General features: G+C 38.7%; 1 protein-coding gene across 1 annotated transcript; it reads left to right on the top strand.

The window, feature by feature from the left end:
• Nucleotides 1-3,612: 3,612 nt before the first annotated feature.
• Nucleotides 3,613-7,503, top strand: GCK72_004865 (uncharacterized protein; the record flags this gene model as incomplete). The annotated part of the gene is made up of 4 exons (XM_003093069.2): nt 3,613-3,729; nt 5,875-6,808; nt 7,097-7,234; nt 7,388-7,503. 4 exons carry the CDS (start codon nt 3,613-3,615, stop codon nt 7,501-7,503), a joined length of 1,305 nt encoding a protein of 434 aa, XP_003093117.2.
• Nucleotides 7,504-22,587: the final 15,084 nt, after the last annotated feature.

The raw sequence follows: 22,587 nt of genomic DNA, 5'->3' as shown, positions 1-22,587 counted from the left end.
TTTTTGCTGAAATATGAAGGGAAACTGGTTTATTTCGAGTGGAAAACAAGTGAAAAAAAAAGAAAAATTGTATTAAAAATAATAATGTAACTGCGCTCTATCTGCACGCATTAGAGAGCGGAGACGCAGAAAAATAGGAAGAAAAAATGCGCGGCAGTTTGAATTTAGAAAATTTGCTCATGCTAAAATTTGATTTTTTTAATTAGAAAGCATTTTTTCTAATAGTTTTCACAGTTCTTGACTTATTTTCTGTCGGTGCAGTTAAAAAATTTCTCAATTTCTATTCGCTTCTCAAATGTTTCCTGTTTTCTCGTGTTTTCCTTTTTCCCGTTCCTATTCCAACTTTCATATTTTTTCCAACTTTCCTCCAAACTGTTTCGAATGATGTTTCTCGCCTCCTCCACTCCGCTCACCTCTATTTTGCCAACGCATCTCTCTCGATTAAAAACGAGAGAAGGAACGGAGCGAAATAGTGTGTCGATTCGAGAGAGCGCGCAGAGAAAACAGGCGACGCGGAGGAAGGACGGAAAAACGAAGCGATTTGTTTCGTTTTCGAAAGGCGAAGGGCGAAGCGACGACCCACTCGTAGAGACACACACATTTCTTTCCTTCCATCCATCCCGTATCTTCTTCCGTAATATATGTGGGTTGATTGGGGCGCATGTCCCCTCGAAATTCGTTGCAAGACCCAAATGGTATCAAAAATAGACTAATTACCAAGTTGAAGAATCTTAATTAACAGTTTACTTGAAAAGAACAACGATACCATCTATGCTCCGCCTACTTTTACTGTAGTTAAAATTTTTTTAAAGTGCGGTGTAACGTTGAGAAATTTGTCAGTTTTCTGAAACTTTTTTGTTCTTCTTCATTTCTTTTCGGAATCCACGTCACTTTCTAGCATTACCCGGATTGAATAAGATGATCCCACCCCACGGAACATTGGGATTATTGGTGGGTGGAGCGTTCGGAAAGAGCAGGAAAACTAAACTTTCCTGCAAGAACTGACTAAAAGTGTCGTGGTTTTTCCAGTTTCTTGTCCCGTAGCTCGTGAAACTCCTCTTATCCTAGCCCCATCGTTTGACTACAGTAACCTCCAGAGAAATAGTAAAGCTTCTAAACTCGGGTTTAAAATGAACTGTGAATCAACCGGATTGCAAAAAATAGGTCTTGGTCTAGACGAACCCAGAGTTCATTAGTAGCTTAATTGGTTTTCGAATTCTTATTGACCTAGACTGATTTAGATTCACCTATCCAATTCTATAATAACCCATCTCATTATGACTTTTAATGCCGTGTCAACAAACAAACCTTTTTTGGTTTTTTGGTGGTTAGGGCATGCGCAATCGTTCGGCCGTTGCGCAACAACTTCTCTGCAAACATTCGATCAAGGAACGCGTTGGCTTTGATTGAAGAAAACCAACCTAGAAGGCACTTTCCTTGTGCGGTAATAGCGAAATGTCATGTTCTGTAAGAAAACTGTGACGTTGTACTATGGGTTCCGTTGCCGATTTCAACTTTTTTGTGATCGGACACCCGGTCAGCAATATCTACAGATATCATCTGATGATCCGACGCCCAAAAAGTCGCTTCATCGATCCATATCTTCTTTGTCGAAAATGAATTAATCGAAACCATTTCTTGTAGCTCCATTAAGTTTTTTTTTTCTGATGAGACCTTATTGAAGACTTAAGTGATCTTCAACAGCTAATCTGCCTTCAGACCCTTGGTGTTCATAGAGTATAACCTCATAACAGGGTCATGTTTTCATCTCTGTTCCATTCTGATTGTTTTTTGAAGACACCCTTAATCCCCTCTTCATATCCTCATCAATTTCCGCAATCTTATACATACTCCTAACTCATAAATAACAATATTTATGTTTTTTCCTTATTTTAGTGTCCCATATACTCTTCTCCTTCCCATTTTTAGTAATGCTCATCAATTTTTGGTTCCTCCAACTCGTTGACAACCCTCACTTGTTTTCTCATTTTTCAATCTGGTAGTTTTCTGTAGGGAGCATCCAGCTGCCTGCTCAAAAAGTTCGTCAATCAAAACCTCAACTTTTTAGTTGTCACCATGTTCGTACACACGGAGTTCGTTAATCAAAGGCTTGAACATGTAGGACTAAAAATATATATTAGTTTTTTTGCAGCTGCCTAGTACGGACTCTGTGTGTGAGTGACAGATCATTTGTAAAAAATTGGTGGTTGCAAGGAGGCGGAGTCGGGAGGTGCCTAAATAGTAGATATAAAGGCAATGGTAGAGAAACTTAGCTCATAGCTCATAAATGTTCTGAACATGCTGAGAGCCACGTCAAGGACCATAAAGTTTGAGAAAATAAGAGATAGTTTTCTCCGGTTCTTTGTCGACATTTTCATTTTGCAGAACCTCACGCGTTCGAATGTAGTGAGCTAGCAAGATGGTGGACTAGGATTCCAATTCCTGAGTTCGTAGGCCATAATCAGCTAAGCAGTTAGATGCGTAGATCTTTACTTCTGAATTTGGTACTTACACTTATCAGTCCCAGTTCTGACGAAACCTCTGAAAACTTTCATTTTGCAATCAGATCAAAGTAATGCAGGACTCCATTTCCTGAATAGGATACTTTTTTCTACGATTCTCACCTAGACACCTAGACCTGGGTCGTAATATATTGGAGTTACATTCTACAAAAAAGGTGTCAACAAAAAAATTGGTGCTCTCGATTTCATCGGATCTCTATCCACGACACCTTGCCACTTTTTTAAAGTTAGGTATCACAGGGTTGCCTTGTCCCTGTTTGTACTGTACTAGTACGCTACCTGAAATCATATAAGAATCTTTGTTTTCTAGACCATTTTAGAATCCAACTTTAATTTCTGAAAGTGGGCTAACTGCGACCCATTCATTATACCAGTACCAATAACTTTGGGATTACTAATCCTTCAAATTATTTCTATACCTCGGTGTCTAGCACCTGCCCACCAGATACCTTTCTTCAGACCTTCATACTCTACCTAACAAAAAGAAAGGCGGTGCCTAATTAGAACCACCACCTCCGCTCCGCCTCCCGTTTACTCATCACCAATTTTTCCTCCACCCAATAATTCCCGAAATTTCACATGTAATAATACATAATACACTCCCTCTCATTGCCCCTCTCTCTCTGTCTCTCCACCCAGCCATCCCGACCAATTCGTATACACACAAGTACCCCCCTAGACCCCCCTGTTATCAGTGCCTTCTCCTCTACTTTCGGTCCCGCGCTTGCCGCTTGCCGCCGCTCATCGTCCGCATCGCTCTCTCTTCCTTCTCTCGTTTTCTCCTCTCCTCTTCCCACATATCGGTATTTGCATTCATTCATATCGACCACACCAATCTGTGTCACCCTCTTCATTTGCATCATGTCCCATGTGTATCCCTCGTCCCTCTAGACGTCTGCGTCTCTGCAACGTGTGCGTCTCACTCGATTGTTTATACGCATCGTCGTGTCCACCCGGCGCGTCGTTTTGGACCCCCTCTCGCACTCTCTCATTTTCTCGTTTTCTCTCCTCAGCTATTGCCACGTCTTCCAGATGCTTACAGTTTAATTATCCTAAAATTGATTATTTTACAATTGTTCCAGGTCAAGACATGCAGCTGGATTGTCGCAGTGTCGCTTCTCGTCGCAATGAAAAATATCAGCATCAAATTCAGAAGAATCGAGAGGCAGCGGATCGAAGTCGGAATTCGTATCGATTTGAGCGTATGGTTAGTTGTGTCATAGCATATATTTTCAGTTTCCCTTTCTCTCTTATCATATTCTCCATCTTTTTCCCGCACAGTGCCGCCGTCTGCCCGCGCGCCTCCTTCGTCTTGCATTCCGCATTCCATTCATGCTTTTCTGTCTCTCTATCTCTCCTTTAGTAGCCACGCCTGTAAATGAGACATATGTTTAAGGAAAGTGGGGGAGGAGGTGATGAAAACTTGGATAGATAGGTGAATTGAATAGAGAAAAAAGTGACAGAATCCGATAGTTATTGCGCATGTTGCGCCGCGCGATCTGTGAGGAGAAGAAGGGAAAGGATCAGCTGATATGAACTTAGAAGGGATGAAAGGTGAATGAAGCTTCGATGGGAATCATAGTCTATCGACTTGCAATTTGATGTTTTCATTATCAATATCCAGGAGATTATAACCGGAAAATTGTGAGCTTTACTAAAATTACAGTTCCTCGGCTATCCTATTATCAGTTTTTGAGCTGATTAATGGAGTTTCAAAGGGGTACTTACTCCCTGTGTCAGCGCACCGTATTACCAAAGCAAATAGGAGTTCGCAACATGTATTAATCAAGTAGAAGCTACTGATTCCCGATTTAATCAGTTCACGGACCAAATTCGAAATTCACACCAAATGACATCATATTAGAATGATCCCAAAGAATTTCACTGTAAACGATAGTTCTAGAAAATGCCTCTTACTGCATCCTAAACCTTTCGGATTCTATAGTTCCCAAGGATGCTGCACATTCCAAAATCTTCCCTATCTCGTCTTCTGAAGTGTTCCAGCTTATCCTTAATGAAATCCAGTTCATCCATTCATCAACCTCAAAACAAAACAATTAGAAAGCCCACAGTTGCTCACTGAGCACACACTTGTTTGTCATAAGACCATCCCCTGTCTCTCTCTCCCTCTCTTTTCCCCTCACCAAAACCACCTATTATCGAGATAACAGTCCCCCTAACCGACCTTCTCTCTCTCTCTCTTCTTTTCCGGTAGCCGCCTCTCTCTGTGCCCACCTACCTCTCATCATCAATCTGTTCTTGTTATAATGTTCTATCTATGTACAAAAAGGAAAAAGGGGATTAGTGACACCGATCGGATAATGAAGAGGAAGATGGTCTCTCTTCACTCAACCTCTGGTTTTCTCTTCTCGAGATAATTGGTCAAGGGGATTAAGGGAAAGAGGGTGGACTAGTAGTACTGGTTGATTTCATTCTGATGAGGTGGAGACTACTGCAGGTGAAACATTGAAAGAAGGACGACGTAATGCCGACTAATTATATGTTTTTCGAATGTTCGATGTGGAGCAGGAACAGCTCATTAGGAAGAGCAAGGTGGACACGTGAGCGGACTAATTGAAAACTAATTGAAAACAAAGGTGGATTAAGCTTTGACGTTGGATATCATTAGTCGGAGGTCTACGTAGCTGATCCGGGCTCATTTTTGTAATTTCACTTACGGTTGAGCATTGGAGCCCGAAAAGAAAATCTGACCGCCCGTTTTCGTCAAAAATCTAGCAAAAAGCTCAGAAAAGTCTAAGGCCACACTCACATTGCAATTCTGCCGCACGGTTCACACACTTAGAAAGCTTCAACATTTGAGAGCTCACCTCATTGAGAATTTGTTCAATCTGATATGCATTGCGTTGCAAATTTACGAAGTGGGCAGATCCTATTTTTCCTTACCATAGAGTTTTTCTTGATTAAATAATGTTAGCTTGTAGCAATTTTCAGGCTACATTTCTTTATATTGTCTGCTTGTCCAGCTCGTTTAGCAAATAACGAAATCCTAGATCCCTTCCATCCCATGCCTCAGTACTCAACGTTCTCAGCTCTAGGCGCCAACGAGACTACTCCTTTCCATTTTTATGTCTATTCTCGAGCTCATCCATTCATTTTCACCGATTCACACTGCCTGTCACCAAGTCATAAATCTTGTCTCAACGTCTTCTAAAACGAGGAGTTGAAACGAGGAGACGAAACGAAGAGTCGAAATCCATGACAATTGCGCCGTAGCCTAGTTTCCATTCGGCGGCACATCTGCTCCTCGTTCCCCTTTAGATACACACTTTTTTGTCCTTCCCATTCCCATTTCCATTTCTACCTCACTATACTAAAAAGTATATTTTTCCAGATGAGCAATCGCCTGAAATCAATCGACGAAACGCTTCGCTCAATCGAATCTCGTATCAGTGCAGAAGTCGAACAACGTGTCGTCACTGCCGTCCAAGAGATCATTAACAGTGATCTGATCAGAGATGTGATCGATCAACGTGTTCGGGAAATCATTGGAACCAACACTCCAGCGACACCCGCCCCATCCCCATCATCGTCTTCTTCTGCCTCGTCATCCACGTCATCCAGCAACACATCCGGCACGTCATCAGATTCCGAGGAGTCTTCTTCCACGATATCGTGTGCTTCTTCAACATGCGCAGAGCCACCAACCAGCACTGTCGCCGAGGATGATACTGCATCTTGCTCGGGTATCGCTGAGCCAATTCCCAGTGTGAATGCACCACATTACCCGAGCAAATGGGAGTTCGTAACGTGTCTTAATCAAGGAGAAGTCACTGATTTCCGATTAGATCAGTTCACGGACCCAGTTCGAAATTCACTCAAAATGACATCGGATCAGGATATATTCCCGAGGATGTCACTGGAAGAAATGATTGAACGAGACCATCCAACGACGTCAGACAGCTCACTTTTCGACGAGAAGAAGATTTCATGCAAGAACCGTCCACAAGGAAAGACGCTGACAGACGAAGAATTCTTCTGTCTGGCTCCATGTTGCAGTGACATGAGACTATTCCAAGCAGCCTCGTGTCCGTTTCTACCAGCATTCGTCAGAAATCGGTTGAATAAGACAGAGGACTGCAAGGTGATTGTGCAGAGAACGGCGAATGGAGTGGAATTGATCACACCGATGAAATGGCAGAGACCGAAACCGATAGTGCCGGATCTGTGTGATTTGATGGCTGGAGTTTCGATGGAAGAGGAGGAGGCAGTGGATGAGACAGAGGAAGAGGAAGATCCGTTGTCGAACAGAGACGTTGTGGAGCAGTGTGAGTTCCAAAAAGGGCATCGGGATGTACAGGCGGACGGACTGCATCTAACTGAAAAATTCAGGACACTTTATATCCGGGTACATAGACACACAGACAGACTCTTCTGCCCTAATAGCCAATTCTAATAATAAACAAACACACATCCCCGCCAAAAACACATAAATCATAGACATCTCGTCCGTCCACTTCTCGTCAAGCTTTTAGTAGTCATAGTGACATTTTTCTCTTTACATATACGTCTCTAAAGTGTACGGTAGCCTTTAAATTCAACTTTCCATTTTCCAGTAATGCACGAGTACTTCATCCCGACACCGTCTGTTCCACTCGATGACTTCGTCTTTGGTCCGTATCTCGAACGAGTTCGAGACACCTCCGAAACTGTGCCGAAGAATTTGCTACATGATCTTGTGCGACGCGTCAACTGTGAGTTTGTCTCGTCTGTTACCTGCTACAGTAATCCTTAGTCAGCTTAGAGTAGGTGGTGATACAGTAATCCATGGTTAGTATCACAGTTAAAGCAAAATTTACAAAAATCGTTGCATTTTTTCATCTGAATTCAATTTTTCCCATTTTCAGCAAACTTGGACAACAGCTACAAAAGCCATCATGAGCTGGAGTTGTTCGCCGAATTGGATAAAGTGCCGATCGACGAGAAGTACGGTCGACTACCATTCGATTCGATGGGCAACTGAAAACCATATATTTAGACCTCCCCCCCCCCAAATTATTTTATATTCACTTTCTACCTCACTCACTTCATATACCCACCCCTGCCTCTCTTTCTCAAAGAAAAATCGAAAAAAACTCAAAAATTCTGAAAATCAAAAAAATAAGCAAAAAACTAAATACCAATAATTGAAACCTTCTCCAATCTGCTTTCTCCACTTTTTCTCTTTTCTTATAATTTCAGATTTTTATTTTTCTAATTCCCTTTTCATTAAGCTCATTTTTTCTGTCCGTTCAAAACCATTCTTCCCTGTAATTCTTCTCTTTTTGAAATCTGTGAAAACTAAAATCCCAAAAAAATCTTTCTTCTCTTTGTCCTCCCCCAAAAAAACATTCATCGGTTACTTTTTCTATTATTTGCTCCGGAAGTTTCTCCCTTCTTTTATTGTCAACCCCCCATAATTCCCTTTTAAAAAGGTTATTCTTTTATTTGCACCCCTGACTTTTGAAGTTTTAAGGTCCGAATTTTTTCTCTTCATTCATTCAAAATCCCGACTGATTCAAAGCTTCATAAGTGATCCATTTTTTGTTAAACACAATTAAAATTGTCCCCCATGTTCCCCTTCCCTCAAAAAAAACAATGTTGTGTAACTAATTACTGAAACTGGATATGACTGGAATTGACATTTCAATTCCAGCCAATTTGAAATCAGTAATAAAAAAGAAGTGAAAAAACGAACAAATAAATAGTTCACAACAAAAAAACCGTGTTTTTTTCTTTTCTTTTCAGATACAATAATCGAGAAAGTTATTAAACGATTGGATAAATCATAGAATATGATTAGTCTTGGAAGTTTTAGGTAGAAGTTCTCTAGATTCAACAGTATTTTTCTATAATAGATGTAACATTCGTAAAATTGAATATGGTAATGTTTGTTGAACCAATACTTTGATTTGACCGCTACCAAAGTTGAAAGGAAGAATGCCAGTAAACCAATCTATGTAACATCTGGGAAATCTTTAATCCAGCCAAAGTTTCAAAAGCAAAAAAAAATATTTGGACACAGTAGATACAGTACCGCTCAAAAATATCTTAAGTTTTGGTTTTTTTTTAGTTGAAATTGTCCAACTTTGAAAGTTTGTCATAGTAATACTGATAGTCCCATTAACTAGGTTTTTAATGGATCGTACAGATCAAAAATAGAGCTTCATTTTTGTAGTTGACAACTTTTTTGTAAAGGCACTCCCTAAAGAGTTATGCTCATTTTTAGACGACAGCTCAAAAATTGCACTATTTTGCACTGAAATTGGTCGATTTGAGAGAGATATTGCTTTGACGATATGTAACTTGCTAGGAAGTGCTCGCACAAAAAAGTTACCAACTACAAAAATAGAGTTCTACTCTTGGTCTGTTTCATCCATAAAAATTTGTTTTGTGGGACAGACAGTTTTACTTTGGCACACTCTCAAAGTTGGGTGGGGCGCTTTCAACTGAAAAATGCAAAACTTAATATACTTTTGAGCTGTACTGTATGTACATTAACGCGTATTGTATAATAGAGTTAAAATGCTGAACTTTGAGAGTGTGTTATAGTGTAATTAACAGTCCGACAGACTAATTTTTTGTGGATCGAGCAGACCAAAAGTAGAACTTTCTTTTTGTAGTTTTCAACGGTTTTGTACGGATGTTCCTTAGCAAGTTACCACTCGATAAAGTGTTTTTTCCTTTAAATCGACCCATTTCAGTGCAAAATAGTTCGATTTTCGAGATTTCGTCTTAAAATGACCATAACCCCATAACCCTCTGGGAAGTGTCCGTACAAAAAATTGTCAACTACAAAAATAGAACTCTACTTTTGATCTGTTTAATTCATAAAAAAGTTATTTTGTGAAATTGTTAAAATTGTTTTACTATGACACACTCTCAAAGTTTGGCATTTTCAACTGAAAAAGGCAAAATATGATATCATTTTGACCGGCACTGTAGTTAGTAGAATTTATAGATTAAATCGACTTCCTGATTCAGAGTTTCTTGTTCATTTTTGATTGTATGATACGCTAATAGTAAATCTGGAATCTAATTTTTCTCACCAGAACTCAACTGTACTAACTGACAGCTCACTCTTCCGACACGTCGTTAAGACCACTGCCCATTGTCAACTCAATATCAACTGCAACCTTCTGTGGGACCACGGTCATTAATTTCTTTTTTCTTTCAGATAGCGCTATCACCAGCTCATCCCTTAATGACCTTTTCCCTCCCTTATCATCCAATCCCCCTTATCACCACGGACCACCACTCACCCCGCCATCAACAGTTTCCCTCATACCTTCACTCTCCATTACCGGTCTATTACCTAACTAAACGTCTCCCAAATGATTTGTTATACCAGAAGTGACACATGCCTCTATAGTCGCCACCCCAGACCAATTGCCGTCGATTAAAGTAGCCAAATCGGGTTAGGAAGGCGAGTCCTGGCCATCCAGATGACCAGATTGGTGGAAATGATATATTGAAGGAGGCTGGTAGCAGGCAGGAAGAGGGCACAAACAATGTATGTGTCCGCAAAAATGCGCCAGATTGGTTTTGGATGAAGAAGGAGAAGAAGAAGGAGAAGGCTTCCTCTTATTTAATTGACGTATTTTGAGTAAAAGCCCTTCTCCACCCATTTCTCGTTTCACTTTGGCATTAAGGAGACAGTTATTAGCCAGATTTCCTCCTTTCTTCCTGCCAGTATTACTGTTTCAAGTGGGTTTAGTTTCACTTAAGTGTGACTGTTACCGCTTGAGAAAACTAATCTTCCTTGTTAGGAATTGGACACAGAATCAGAATCAATTCAGTTACCGTAACTGTTACCCCACCGTGCTGATGTATGTCCGGATGTCCCCCCTTGTCACTTCCACACTATTTCGTTTTTTGTTCTTCCATCAACATCTTCTTAGTATACATCTATATATTTTCGTTTTCTGTCTTCCGCCGACGACGCTCATCATCATGTACATGCCATCGCCAACATGCACACAGAAGACGGAAAAAAGGAGAAGGAGTCATAATTAGATTCATCTCTTGCCTTCTTTCACTCAATTGTGCTTAAAAACTAAAACACTATTCTTTTTCTCCTTTCCGCTTCTTTCTGTACCTTTATAGTTGGTATTCAGGTTACTGCTGGTTGTTGAATGGAGCTTGAGCTTGATCCCCTAGGAAAAATTAGTACATTTTAATCACTTTGTTCTTTATGAAGTTTTGCAGTGGATCATGAATAATAGCACTGGTTTTGCAGCATTAAGTGCTCTATACTAAAGTTGATAAATTCCAGATGGCGAAATGTAGCATTTGCAGAACACCGAACTTTTAGACTGTTTCCGTGTGGTCTGAAGTTTTGGAATTTAAAAATATTTCCATAAAAGGGGTGTCTTTGAAACTTTGGCTATCACACAATCTATAAATTTGGGCGTACACAATCGCGACTACATAAATCCCATTTTGTATTAAAAATCAGCGTGTTCTTTCGGTGAGAACAGAAAACGGTATCTACGTAATCAAAAACGCTCATTACCAAACAACTTATAGATAGTTTGAAAGCCATGCCCCTAAAAGTTCTTTCGGAGATCTTATGAATTCTGATTTCTTAAAATCTTAATTTTGGAAAACGTACAAGTCTATCAGTATTCCAAGACCAATAAATTTTGACGTTAGAATTCAGAAGACTTTTGTTGCTTACTGAATTTCACTTGTATTATCATTTTGAATGTCTAGTTTATGTCTAGTTAGATGTCTAGTTTGTAGTTTTAAAAGCTTTTCTCAGAAATGTAAAGCGAGCTTATGCATAGAAGCTCTGGCAAAATTTGAGTTGAAAAATTTATCTTTTACAGTTTCGAATCACAAGGCTATTCTATTTTCTCATTTTCATGTTTGTATCCCTTAAAACTTTTTACCATAGGTTTCCCTACGATAGCAAAATGGAAAATTGTAGTCTCATGGTTGTTCAACAAAAAATCATTCGTTACAAAATTGCCTCAAAGCCTGGAAGCTAGAGTTGCATGAGTTGCAAACCAGGTTCAAAATTTTCTTACTCACAAAATTAATTATTTGCGAAAGACAATCAGAATACTTACTTTCGGTTGATGTATCACTGAAACAGGGACACATAATAAATTAAATCGTCGTAAACCAGGAACTCAGTAGCAATGTACTGTATTCGAGTTTGTTTTAGATTTTTTTTTAAATTTAAAGACCACACAGAATTCCCACATTTTCATTCCTTTCAAGTTCCTCAATTATTGTATGAACTGAATATTGATCAGTAAAACTTTTCCATCTCAAAAGTTTCTCGAATCATTCCTTCAATTCCTCTCATTTGTCTTTGAACTCCCTCCCGTTCCATAGCAATTCATCTTAACAAACTCCCTCTCTCTCATTTCTGTTCCAACATTCTCGTACTTCTCTCCTCCTCTTTTCTTCAAGCATCCGTTAAGATTGAATGAAGAAGCTAATGAGATTCGGGTCGTTGATTGGAACAAATATTCCTCTCCTGCACCATTATGTTCCTCAAATGTTCCAAAAGTAATACACAAGAAATAAAAGTCTTATTGCCTCTCTGATGAATGATATACACGTTGACATAACATTTGACACCCTGGTGAGATGAGGGACGGACCGGGAGGGATGGGGTCGTAAAAGTGGCGCCGACAAGGTTTCATCTCTCTCTTTCCGTTCTCGTGTTGAATATAAACCTAGAAAGATTAACATCAATTTTTACCGTTTTTGGTATTATGTTATTTCACTTTGGATAGTCAGTTTAGTAGTCAGTTTCGTTTTCGAAATGGGAAAATTCTAGGTTTCTGGGGGTTCGATCGTTCTCTTCTGTTGTCTGTCTGTAAGTCTATGTGTCCAGATTACCGAAAGTTTTAATACCAGAAAATCTGGCTTTTCAAAGCATGAATTTCTGAGTTCTGTTGAATTCAGCTTTTGGGTGTTTGAAAACTTTTGCCCGTCTGTATCCCTGTGTGTCCGGATTTTCGAATATTCATATTTTCCATTTTGAAATTTAGAAATGAAAATTAGAAAATTGCGTTTTTTTTTCAAAAGAATCTGAGCATTTCAGCCAGATTCCCAGTTTTTCATACTTCCCATTTATTTGATCATACTGTAGATTTTTTTCGGTTATGGAATTCCTAAGTTTTAAAAAGATTTTAGTATTGGTTTTTTAGACATTAAACTAAAACAAAATTGTTTTCCATAATAATTAGTAGCACTCCTAAACTTTTTCTGTCAGTTTGTGTGTCTGTCGGTATTTCCTAATGACCGGATGTCCATTCTTGTTAAGATATTGATCTTCTGATTGTAGGTAGAAACTGTGAGATTTCATACTGTTTGCAAAGAGACAACCGACCCGGGTAGAATGTTAAAGTTTCCAGATTTCTAGACTTTTCCTTTCCAGTCTTACCAATATTTTCCAAAAACTTACTCTAGAAACGCTTCTTCTCCTCGTCATGTTTTCCAAAACCGCCGTATCTTCTTGTGTCACATCCGGTTACCATTCCTCATCCCTGACACCCCTTCGTCTTTTTAGAGAGGCTCTCCCATATGTCATTTTCTTTTACTAATATCACCCCTCCTTCGTCTTGAGCCCTGAAGATCCCTTTCACTCCAGAAGTGCCATCGTAAAACCAAAATCATCATTTTGGTGTTTAGAAGAATGGAAGAGGATGGATAAGAGATGAAATTGAACACATGATCCTTTTCTGGGAGACCGCTTCCTTTCAATTTCAAATAAAATTCGACGTCATTCAATACTCTTGTCAGTGTAGGAGTTCAATTAAACACTCGAAGTTTATAGGGCTTGGAGTCTGAGAGCTTGTCTGAGAGTCCGTGTGTCCGAACGTCCGGATGCCCGACTGGCTAGACGCTTAGCTTGTCAAGGGCCGAGTTCCAGATGTCAAGATGTCCGGATGCCCAAGGTGTTTGTGGGTTTCCGTGAATCTGTGCTTGGATGCAAGGATCAACTTTGAGGTATTTTTCTGAATTGAGTACGAGGATTCAGAAATTTCAAAAAAGTAGCGGACTTGCGGACAAACAAACGCGCTGACAGACATATAAAAATACAGGGAGAACACCACCTGCCTGCCAACCTAAATTTCTATGAGCAGGTCTGTATGGACATCCGGACAGACATGCCTACAGACAAATGGACAGAAAACTGGTCTTCCATTTTTATTGCTCCGCGATCCGGTAGAATACCTAATTCTGAAAATTCTGAACTTTTTCTAAATCCGAAATCCGATCTGAATCCATTTAACATACTTCCCGATGCTCCATCTCCTTAACTATTCGAAGCCCTTCTTTCTTCCCCTTTTATCCACCCACTTGAGACTCTCCGATTGTGAGAACACCCTTGCCATTTAGATCTTTTGGAGAGAAAGAGTAACTAAACCTACTCACACTGGGGTCATCCCTCCGCTTCTATTGTTTATGTAATATATTCCATTGAAGGCGGGAAGAGTGCAAAAGTGGAGGCTAGTGGGGAGGATGAGATACAAACACACACATTTGGCGCATTTGTGAGAGAGAGAGGAAAGGGACGGCAACACCATGGTGAAGAAGAGATGGAGGGGTGTCAAAAGCTATCCACTTATTGGGAGAAGAGCAGCGAGCACGTTCTTTTGTTTATGGTTTCATTTTGGAATCGGTTTCCGTTTTGATCTTAAATTATGTTCGATAGGTTGTTTATATTCCAACTTACTCCTACGTCAGTTTGTATCTCGGTATTTCCGGATCTCCCTAATTTCCAAACCTAAAAATTGTCACTGTACCTTTTTAAACTGACAACTTTTACACTGACCAGAACATTTGTGTGTCCGAATGTCCGAGCCTCTATTTTGACTCTCAAAACCCCTCTGATATCTTGCTTATTTATTTGCTGTATTCTTTTCTTCCCCATCCCTACCTCTATCTCTATCTCTATAACGGAAATCAAAAATATATAGGCTTCTGATTTTGATTGGTTTTGGCATGTTTTTGTTTTTCTTGATTTTTGTCAAAGCCTACTACATTACTTTGTATACTCAAGTGACGTGATAACTTTTTTTGCTCACGGATTTTTGCTCCAATTTCCGGCTCAAATGGCTCAAAAATCAGCAGTGGTACTTGAAATCTAAGTTGCCTTTTTTGAAGTACTTCCAAATCTTGCACTTTTTCTAGTTTCTTGTTTTTGGAAACATGTTTTTTTCTGGAAGTTACATACATAAATCCATGAAACATCAGAAATTGTTTGTACTACACAATACACACCTAATTCCGTCAACTTCTTCCTATTTCCGAAAATGTGATTTGGATATTTCTAAGTACTTCTTATCTCTTTTTATCTGGGTCTTTTTTGCAGTAAACACATGTTTTGTATAGATTTGACTTTAAAAATCACTGGAAAGACTAGTAGTAGGAGCCGTTGGCTTCTATTCTAAAAATTTTGAGATACTGATAATGAGAATCAGAGTTGCATGGAAGTAAACTCGGAAGTTAGACGGAAGTGTGTTTTATTTCGACAATATAAAACGAAATGCAAAAATATGAAGTGAATACGTTGTATTGATGGTATTACTACCCTTCGAGCATAAAAATTCCAACATTTTACGTATCCCCTACTTGAAAAAAGAGCTGATTTTGATACCCGAAATATCCCGGAAGTCGGAAGTCGGAAGTGAAGACTTTTTTAGGTCTACTGGTAGGGGATAGGTAAAATGTTGGAATTTTCTATGCTCGAAAGGTAGTAATACCATCAATACAACGTATTAACTTTATATTTTTGCAATTCGTTTTATACTGTCGAAATAAAACACACTTCCGTCTAACTTCTGAGTTTACTTCCATGCAACTCTGATGAGAATGTGACTTTCTTTCCAAATCGGTAAAAAATTGCGTTTTCTGATATCTAATAAAATTGCAGAATACAAATTCAGGATCCTTACGTTTTAACCTTTCCAACAAGCACAAATCCGTTTACCAACTATTACTATTACCCATCCGCCGGTGGCTGACCACTCGCTCAAAGTTCGGCCCGGGGACGCGGAGTGGGTCTCGTTGCGGAATTTCGATTTACGGCGGCTCTTGACCGTACTTTCGTCATAAAAAAGTTTTATACTACGGTAGTCGCGTCGAGACCCACTCCGCGTCCCCGGGCCGAACTTTGAGCGAGCGGTCAGCCACCGGCGGATGGGTAATATAATTGAATTATGTTATAACAGAACACAGTTATGTGTATATTTCTAATAACTTTATATTTAGAGCAATGACAAGGTTATGTTAGAGGTACGTAGCATTGGAACCTCAAAAACCACAGAAAATGACTAACCAGATTTCTGTGTGAACATTTATATCTAAATGAAATTGTATTGTATATACAGTACCGTCCAAAAGGTTGTAAATTTTGGCCGTTTCAGTTGAAATTGACAAAATTTGTGAGTGTGTCATGGTAATACTGATTACTCCACAAAGTAAATTATGCATAAACCCTACAGAACAAAGGTAGAGCTTCATTTTTGTGGTTGACAACTTTTTTGTACAAGCATTCCCTAGCAAGTTACGTATTAACAAAGTAATTTCTCCTTCATATTGACCAATTTCAGTGTAAAATAGTTCAATTTTTGAGCTGTCCGCTTAAAATGACCATAACTTTCTAGGGAGTGTCCGTACAAAAAAGTTGTCAACTGCAAAAATGAAGCTCTACTTTTGTTCCGTATAATTCATTAAAAATCTACTTAATGTGACAATCAGTGATACCATACCACACTCTCAAAGTTGACCAATATCAACTGAAAACGGCCAAAGTTTACAACCTTTTGGACGGTACTGTACCAGGTTCGGAAGTTTACAAATACCCGTCATGTTCCTGAAGACGTTTCAAGTTCTGAAATTTTTGAAACGTTAGGTTTGCAATCCCCTAGCCCAAGTCAAAATCCCATTCCCTCTTCACTCCAACCTCTTCCTCAAAAGTCAATTTGTCACCAAGTCATCATCAATTTCCCTCCTCTGCTCCTCGAATGTTTCACCCCTATTCTCTTTTGCATTATTTGCATTTTCATTTATTTTCCTTCAAAAATTCCAATTTCTTTTTCTCCTTCTCTTCAGAAACTCATCCATTTTGTTGTTCCCTCATATTCCTTTCGAAACACGCGAGGAGGGACCTCAAATATTATACAACATTGTCTCTTTTTGTCGCACATTCATTTGCATTTTTCTCGTTTAGAAGTCTTGTAAGACGTGGGGGATATGGGGGATTAGAAGATTCGGAGATCTTATAGAAATGCAAAAAGTTTCGGTTACTGTGAAAATTGTCAGTGTAATTGTCAGTGTAAATTGACAGCGAAGATTATATAATCCGGTGTATAGAAGATATTGAGTTTTGGGATTAGTGGACATCTGGACATCCCGACACACAGAAATACATCCCTCTTGTACCATATTCAAACCAATCCCCCTTTCCTAATCTCTACTAAACACTCTTGACCTTGTCACCTTTTTAGTACCCCTTCCCCCCAATCCCCCACCTACCTGTCTTATTTATCTGCTCTTTTATTCATTTTTACGACTCTCACCTTCTCCTCTCCATTTTTGTGTCAATTGCGTAATCTGGCATCTCATAATTTATGCATGCGCGCTTATTTTCTTGTGTCCGTTTTCTTTCTACCCTTACCTACTCGTTTAGATGTTTCTTATAGTTTGAATGGTTTTAAAAATGTTTTTGAGTTTTGAATTAATTCTATTTTTTTCAGGCAACCGAGAATTCGGGGATTGAACAGTTTCGTGGATTTTTCGGGGCGGATTATAGTTTTTTTCGGAAATTTTTCTGTCTAAAACACTGAATTCTCAGAAACACACGCGATTGATGAAAAACTAGTTTCTGAAAATACTGATTTTTGGCTCCGAATCGTTCTGAAACCAGACGGGAAACCATGGCATTGTGAAAAAAATCAAAACAAAAACAAAAAATTGAGCACCAGGTGAGCTCGAACCTTGGTACCTCTGCTGGGGAAGTTGTTTCTTTTAGTTGATTTTTATGGGTTTTTGAATAAATTTTTATGTTATTTAAAACCTTTTTACGTCTGGAGCCTCTAAAATTGGAGTTTTTGGTACAAACTTGAAGTCGATGCACCATGTTGCCATATGGTGCATTTTTCGAACTTTGCTAGCTTATATCTCCCTTTAGCAACCTTGGCATTGGGAAAAATATACTGGAATAAGGCTTTTTCATCGCGATTCGCATGAAATGGAACAGAAGAAGTTTCACTTTTCAGTGTATTTATTACCGTTTAGTGTTGAAACGTCCCGGAGCCAAGGTTTCTGACATCCTCAATCTTTACCCTTCATGATTTTCACACATTTCGAATCTCCCCCTCCTCTCCTCATTTCAAAAAATATCTATTCCCCCTTCCCGTCTCTCTGCCTATCCGGATCAAATTTCAAATCGCAATTAAAGAAATGAACCAAAAGTGAATATCTCCTCCTTCTCTCGTCTCTGCAACATCCACGATGAGTAGACCCCACTTCCTGTCCTTCATGCTTCCATGACTTTTTGATGTTCTCTAATGAGTATTGTGCCTCCCCCTTTATTTCTTCCTCTCTTCCCCCAACAACCCGTCTCTTCAAATTTAATTCTCATTTCACGTTTCCCGCTACTACTATGTATATAAGCTTAGTTTGGGATGATGAGAATTAGATTGGTTTTGACATATAGATTTGTGTATAGATGTACTTTTTAATTGGAAGTGAAAAAAAAAAACGGACGATGTTGCTTTTAACGGGAGAGTATACTAGTTTTGAAGTGAAAGCTTACAGCTTGTCTTTTTAGATCTCCGTGTGTTGGCACCTTTGTCTGAATACCAGGAAATACAGTATTTGCTGGATTTTGTGACATCTTATCGCAGATCGGCACTAGAAACTTTCAAGTACTTGGGTGACATTCGCGCTTTTGACGCTTTCATGTTTTTGTGGATATTTGGACAAACACACAGACAGACATACATACTCATTTATCGTGTAGTATCATTTTGGAATGATAGAGACATCAGCTGTTGAAAACCCCATTTTAATGGAATTTTAGAAAGTACCAATCAGAAAATAATTGAGACTTTCAGATTGTGTTGTTATCCTATCTTTTTTCTCAATTTCGGAGTAAATATGCCAATTTGACTCAATTTCTGTCTGTCTGTTTATCGGTTTGTCCAAAAAATCATAATCTAAAACTTTCGTTCCCCTCCAAACTTTTATTACAGTTTTTGTATAAATTCCTGATTGTTTGATTTTTATCTTCCTGTGTTCCTTGTCTGTCATTCCGTCTGTGTGTCCTGATGTCAAGAGATTTGTGAAAGCCAAAACTTTTTTGAGTCAAAAATTACAAGAACTAGTGAAAACGGTCAAATTTTGTTAGCATTAATTGGTGCCGATTTACGAAACTCCGCATTCCTATTCAAATTCAAGACGGAACCTCGTAAATGATATCAGTCTCATTATGTGACAGCGTCTCAATATAATGGCGACTTCGCTCTACCGAAATCTATTTTTTAACAGTTGTCGGTAGAGCACATTTTCACTTTAGTCATTCCGTCCCCTAAACCAACTTTCTCCTTCTTTCCCTCACCCTTACAAACAAAAACCCCTCTTCCCCTCCCTCATTTTCTACCCCCCCCCCCCCCCCCCCTTCCAACACAATGAGTCAAAATGAGAATTGATGAAATACGAGTTAGTCCCCAACACTTCTATTCCCCCTAAAGCCTTCTTTTCCTTCAATTTACTTCTCTTACGGGCGGTGCGAATAAAAAGAAAAAAGAAACAAAAGAGGAGGAAAACGGTTAATTGAATTTAGTTATCCCCTTGAGAGCAAGAAAGAAATACTCACTTTTTCTTGACTTTTTTTTCTTGCTGTTAGCTAAGCTTGGCAACATTTGTCACGTTGGGTTCTCGAAAAATCATGAAACTAATTTTGCCGAGTGCATGCCCATTTCTTGCCCAGCACTTGTGCAAAATGAGTCTGGCGCATCTCGGACGCCTTTTTCTCCCAAACTATATGAATGTTGTTGTAAACTGTAAAAACGTAAAGAACTCAAAAAATGTCACATTTGACCACCAGAAGAGCGTCGGCGGTGCATCCTTTACCACATTCGTTCCCTCCGCTCCTTCCCAACGTATACCTCTCGTAAAGTGTAGTAAAGTGATGCATCATCATCATCATATTCTTATTCTTATTCTTCTTTTACTTTGCATTTTTGTGATTTGGGGAGGTTAGGTTGGTATTGTGCTTTGGGCTTTCTTTGCAACTAAAAAATTTTAAATTTTAAACAAATCAGTGATTTTTGTACCAAATTTACGCAAGCACCACCGCGCTCTAATGTAATTTTCTTTAATCGTCTGTCTCTCTGCGTCTCTCTATCGCCATCAATTTTTTTGTCCGTTTCGATGGAGCACGGTTGCAGAAACCGGACTGTAATGATAGAGAAAACCAGAATGTCTGAAATTTCAATGATTCTGATTGGAAGAGTTACGATCAGTACTTCCATGCTTAATTTCAAAAAAATTTTTTGGAAATATTTATTTAGCATTCTTGAAAAAATATAGCTCATTATAATTTCAGCTGTCCCGTTCTTACACTCTCCAAGAGTAGTGAACGAGATAGACTAATTTTCCTTTGTACACATATTTTCTCACGCTCCGTTTTCTTGTTTTTAGGCTTTTCTCACTTGACAACGTTTTGTTCTGGAAGAAATTACGAATTACTTATTGGTTTTCAAGCCAGTTTAGGTGGGTTTTCAGAAATAGCTTAATTTTTTATAATAATACGGGTGTGACCAGGGTTTTAATAATGAATTCGATATGATTAGAAAACTGAGATTGTGTGAATTCTGAATCTGTTTAAAAAAATTTTCAGGAATAAAAATATGTTGAGATACAAGGGTTAAAGATTTTACTCAACTGAAAAATTTAGTAGATTCAACATCATACCACTCAAGTTCTAGAATCAGATTCAAAATTTTCACGTCTTCATCTTTTCGATTATATATTTTCTGTTCTAAGAACTCCGAGTAGACACTTCCCTTGTTAGTATCAAAATAACGGTCTGCCTGGCGTGCCTTAGACGCTTCTCTTCTAGGTTCAGTGATTTTCTTCCCCCTCCTTCCCCGTTTTTCTTATTTTATTCATAATTATTCCCGATTCATAACTCTAATTACTCCCCCTTCCTTCCTGTCATCATAAAGCTAATGTTTAGGCAGCTCCTTCGTGCCAGCTGTCTCTATATATACTAGTTGTTGTACCTCCTCCTCCTCCTCCCTTCATCATCCCATCCATTTCTATCCAGCTATTTGCATATATACGGTCATTATTGTTCTCTACTGACTCCTTGTGCTCCCACTGTGCTCTTTCTCTATGGTCACACATAACCAATTATCTCATTGTTCTTGAGAATTTACGGTGAAGTCGAGGGTGTCATCATTATGCTATTGTGGTGGGGTGAAATTAGATATAGAGAAGGTTTTTTTCAAGAAGGTAATTTAGATTTTGAGGTTGGAAGGATGTTTTTTTTAATGTTTTGGGTAGAGTTGGTATGACTAGAAAGTTAAAGTCGTGATAATTTTTAATGATTTTTCAAGTTTTGGAAATTGTCCTGCTGAGCCAAGTTACAACGTTTTTAGAGTATATTAAAGATTTTACATAACATTTGCTGTAAATGGGCTCATTTTGGTGCTACGAAAATTTTGAAAACAGATTCAGAATCCTCACGTCTTCAGCTTTCTTACATCTTCTATAGTTACTCGAACTTTTTACATGATAGCCTAGAAATTTCAGAACTTGTAAAAAAAAATGTAGTTCCTCACAAATTATCATGCAACCTTTATTAATCTTGAAAATCATAGTATGCGCTTTATCTATGAAATACTTTTTGGGAAATTAGTCTTAACTGGGAGAATTTTGGAGCTACGAAAATTCTGAAAACAGATTCAGAATCCTTGCGTTTTCAGCTTTCCGGCCACATAAATTACTCTAGACAGCTCAACCTCGATGGTGTGTCTCATGTACTCCATGTTACCTGTCCCAAATGCATTTTTCGAATATTTGACTTCCCCACAATATTGTAAACCGTACCTCGTCCAATTTTCCTAGCTATTCGGTTTCCTAGACCACAGCTAAAATCAAAAAATCTCTCCCCATAACTCTCATAATAGTACTTCAAACCCAATCAACCTGATTTACATAAACCTCTCTTTCTCTCTGTTCTGACCACCTTCAACTAGCCAGTATAATATTTACACATGTTACAACCAACACTTGATTGCACAACACCGCCATGAATTGTAATCAAATCATAAAACATTACTTTATGGCTTTTTAGATTTATTACATATTGCATAGTTGGTGATCGTAGTAATGGGACGTGATAAGAGTTTCTTATGATTTGAACAGAGTTTAGAATAATTTTTTCTCGAATTTCTTATTCGTGTTACTGCCACTTCTGACCTACCACCACTTTCCTCCACACCCATGTTTGTTTTTGACACCCGGTCCCCCGTCCCGTCCATTTCCGTTTGTCGTCTCCCTTTCCCGTCATCATCACCTGCTACTAGCAGCTCATTAGCTTATGTCCATTTTTCTTATTGGGGCTTTATGTGTGTACCTTTCCTTATCCGTCATGTTTCTTATGCCTAGGTTGGTGGTGACTAATGAGGTTCTTTGGGTTGTTGTTTTGTTGTGGAGGGTTCAATGAGACTAATAAACTACCCGTTGAATATTCATAGCTCTCAATGAACCTCAAGATTTTGGACAGCAAGAGGTAGTTCTGTACTATTGCATACGTTTTGTTACGAAAATACGAATTTTTTAATTTCAAAGGCGTTGATATTCAGGAAAGTGTACTTTCGTTGTCTATCAAATCTAGATTTGCTTTTTTGTAGTTGACAACTTTTTTGTTCAAGACTTTTCTAGCGAGCTAACTTTTAGCTGAAATCGAGCGACATTTTGAAAGTGTGTTCTGGTATGAAACGTTGCTGAAATTTTTGAAAATCTAATTTGTTACTGATCAAACTTTCCCGAACATAAACTTCAAACTTCTCTCCTACTTCCCACA

This window comes from Caenorhabditis remanei, chromosome II (genome assembly GCF_010183535.1).
Source record: "Caenorhabditis remanei strain PX506 chromosome II, whole genome shotgun sequence".
NCBI classification, from domain to species: Eukaryota; Metazoa; Nematoda; class Chromadorea; order Rhabditida; family Rhabditidae; genus Caenorhabditis; species Caenorhabditis remanei.
Note: the sequence above shows the minus strand (reverse complement) of the source record. Positions and strands in the feature narration are given on the sequence as shown.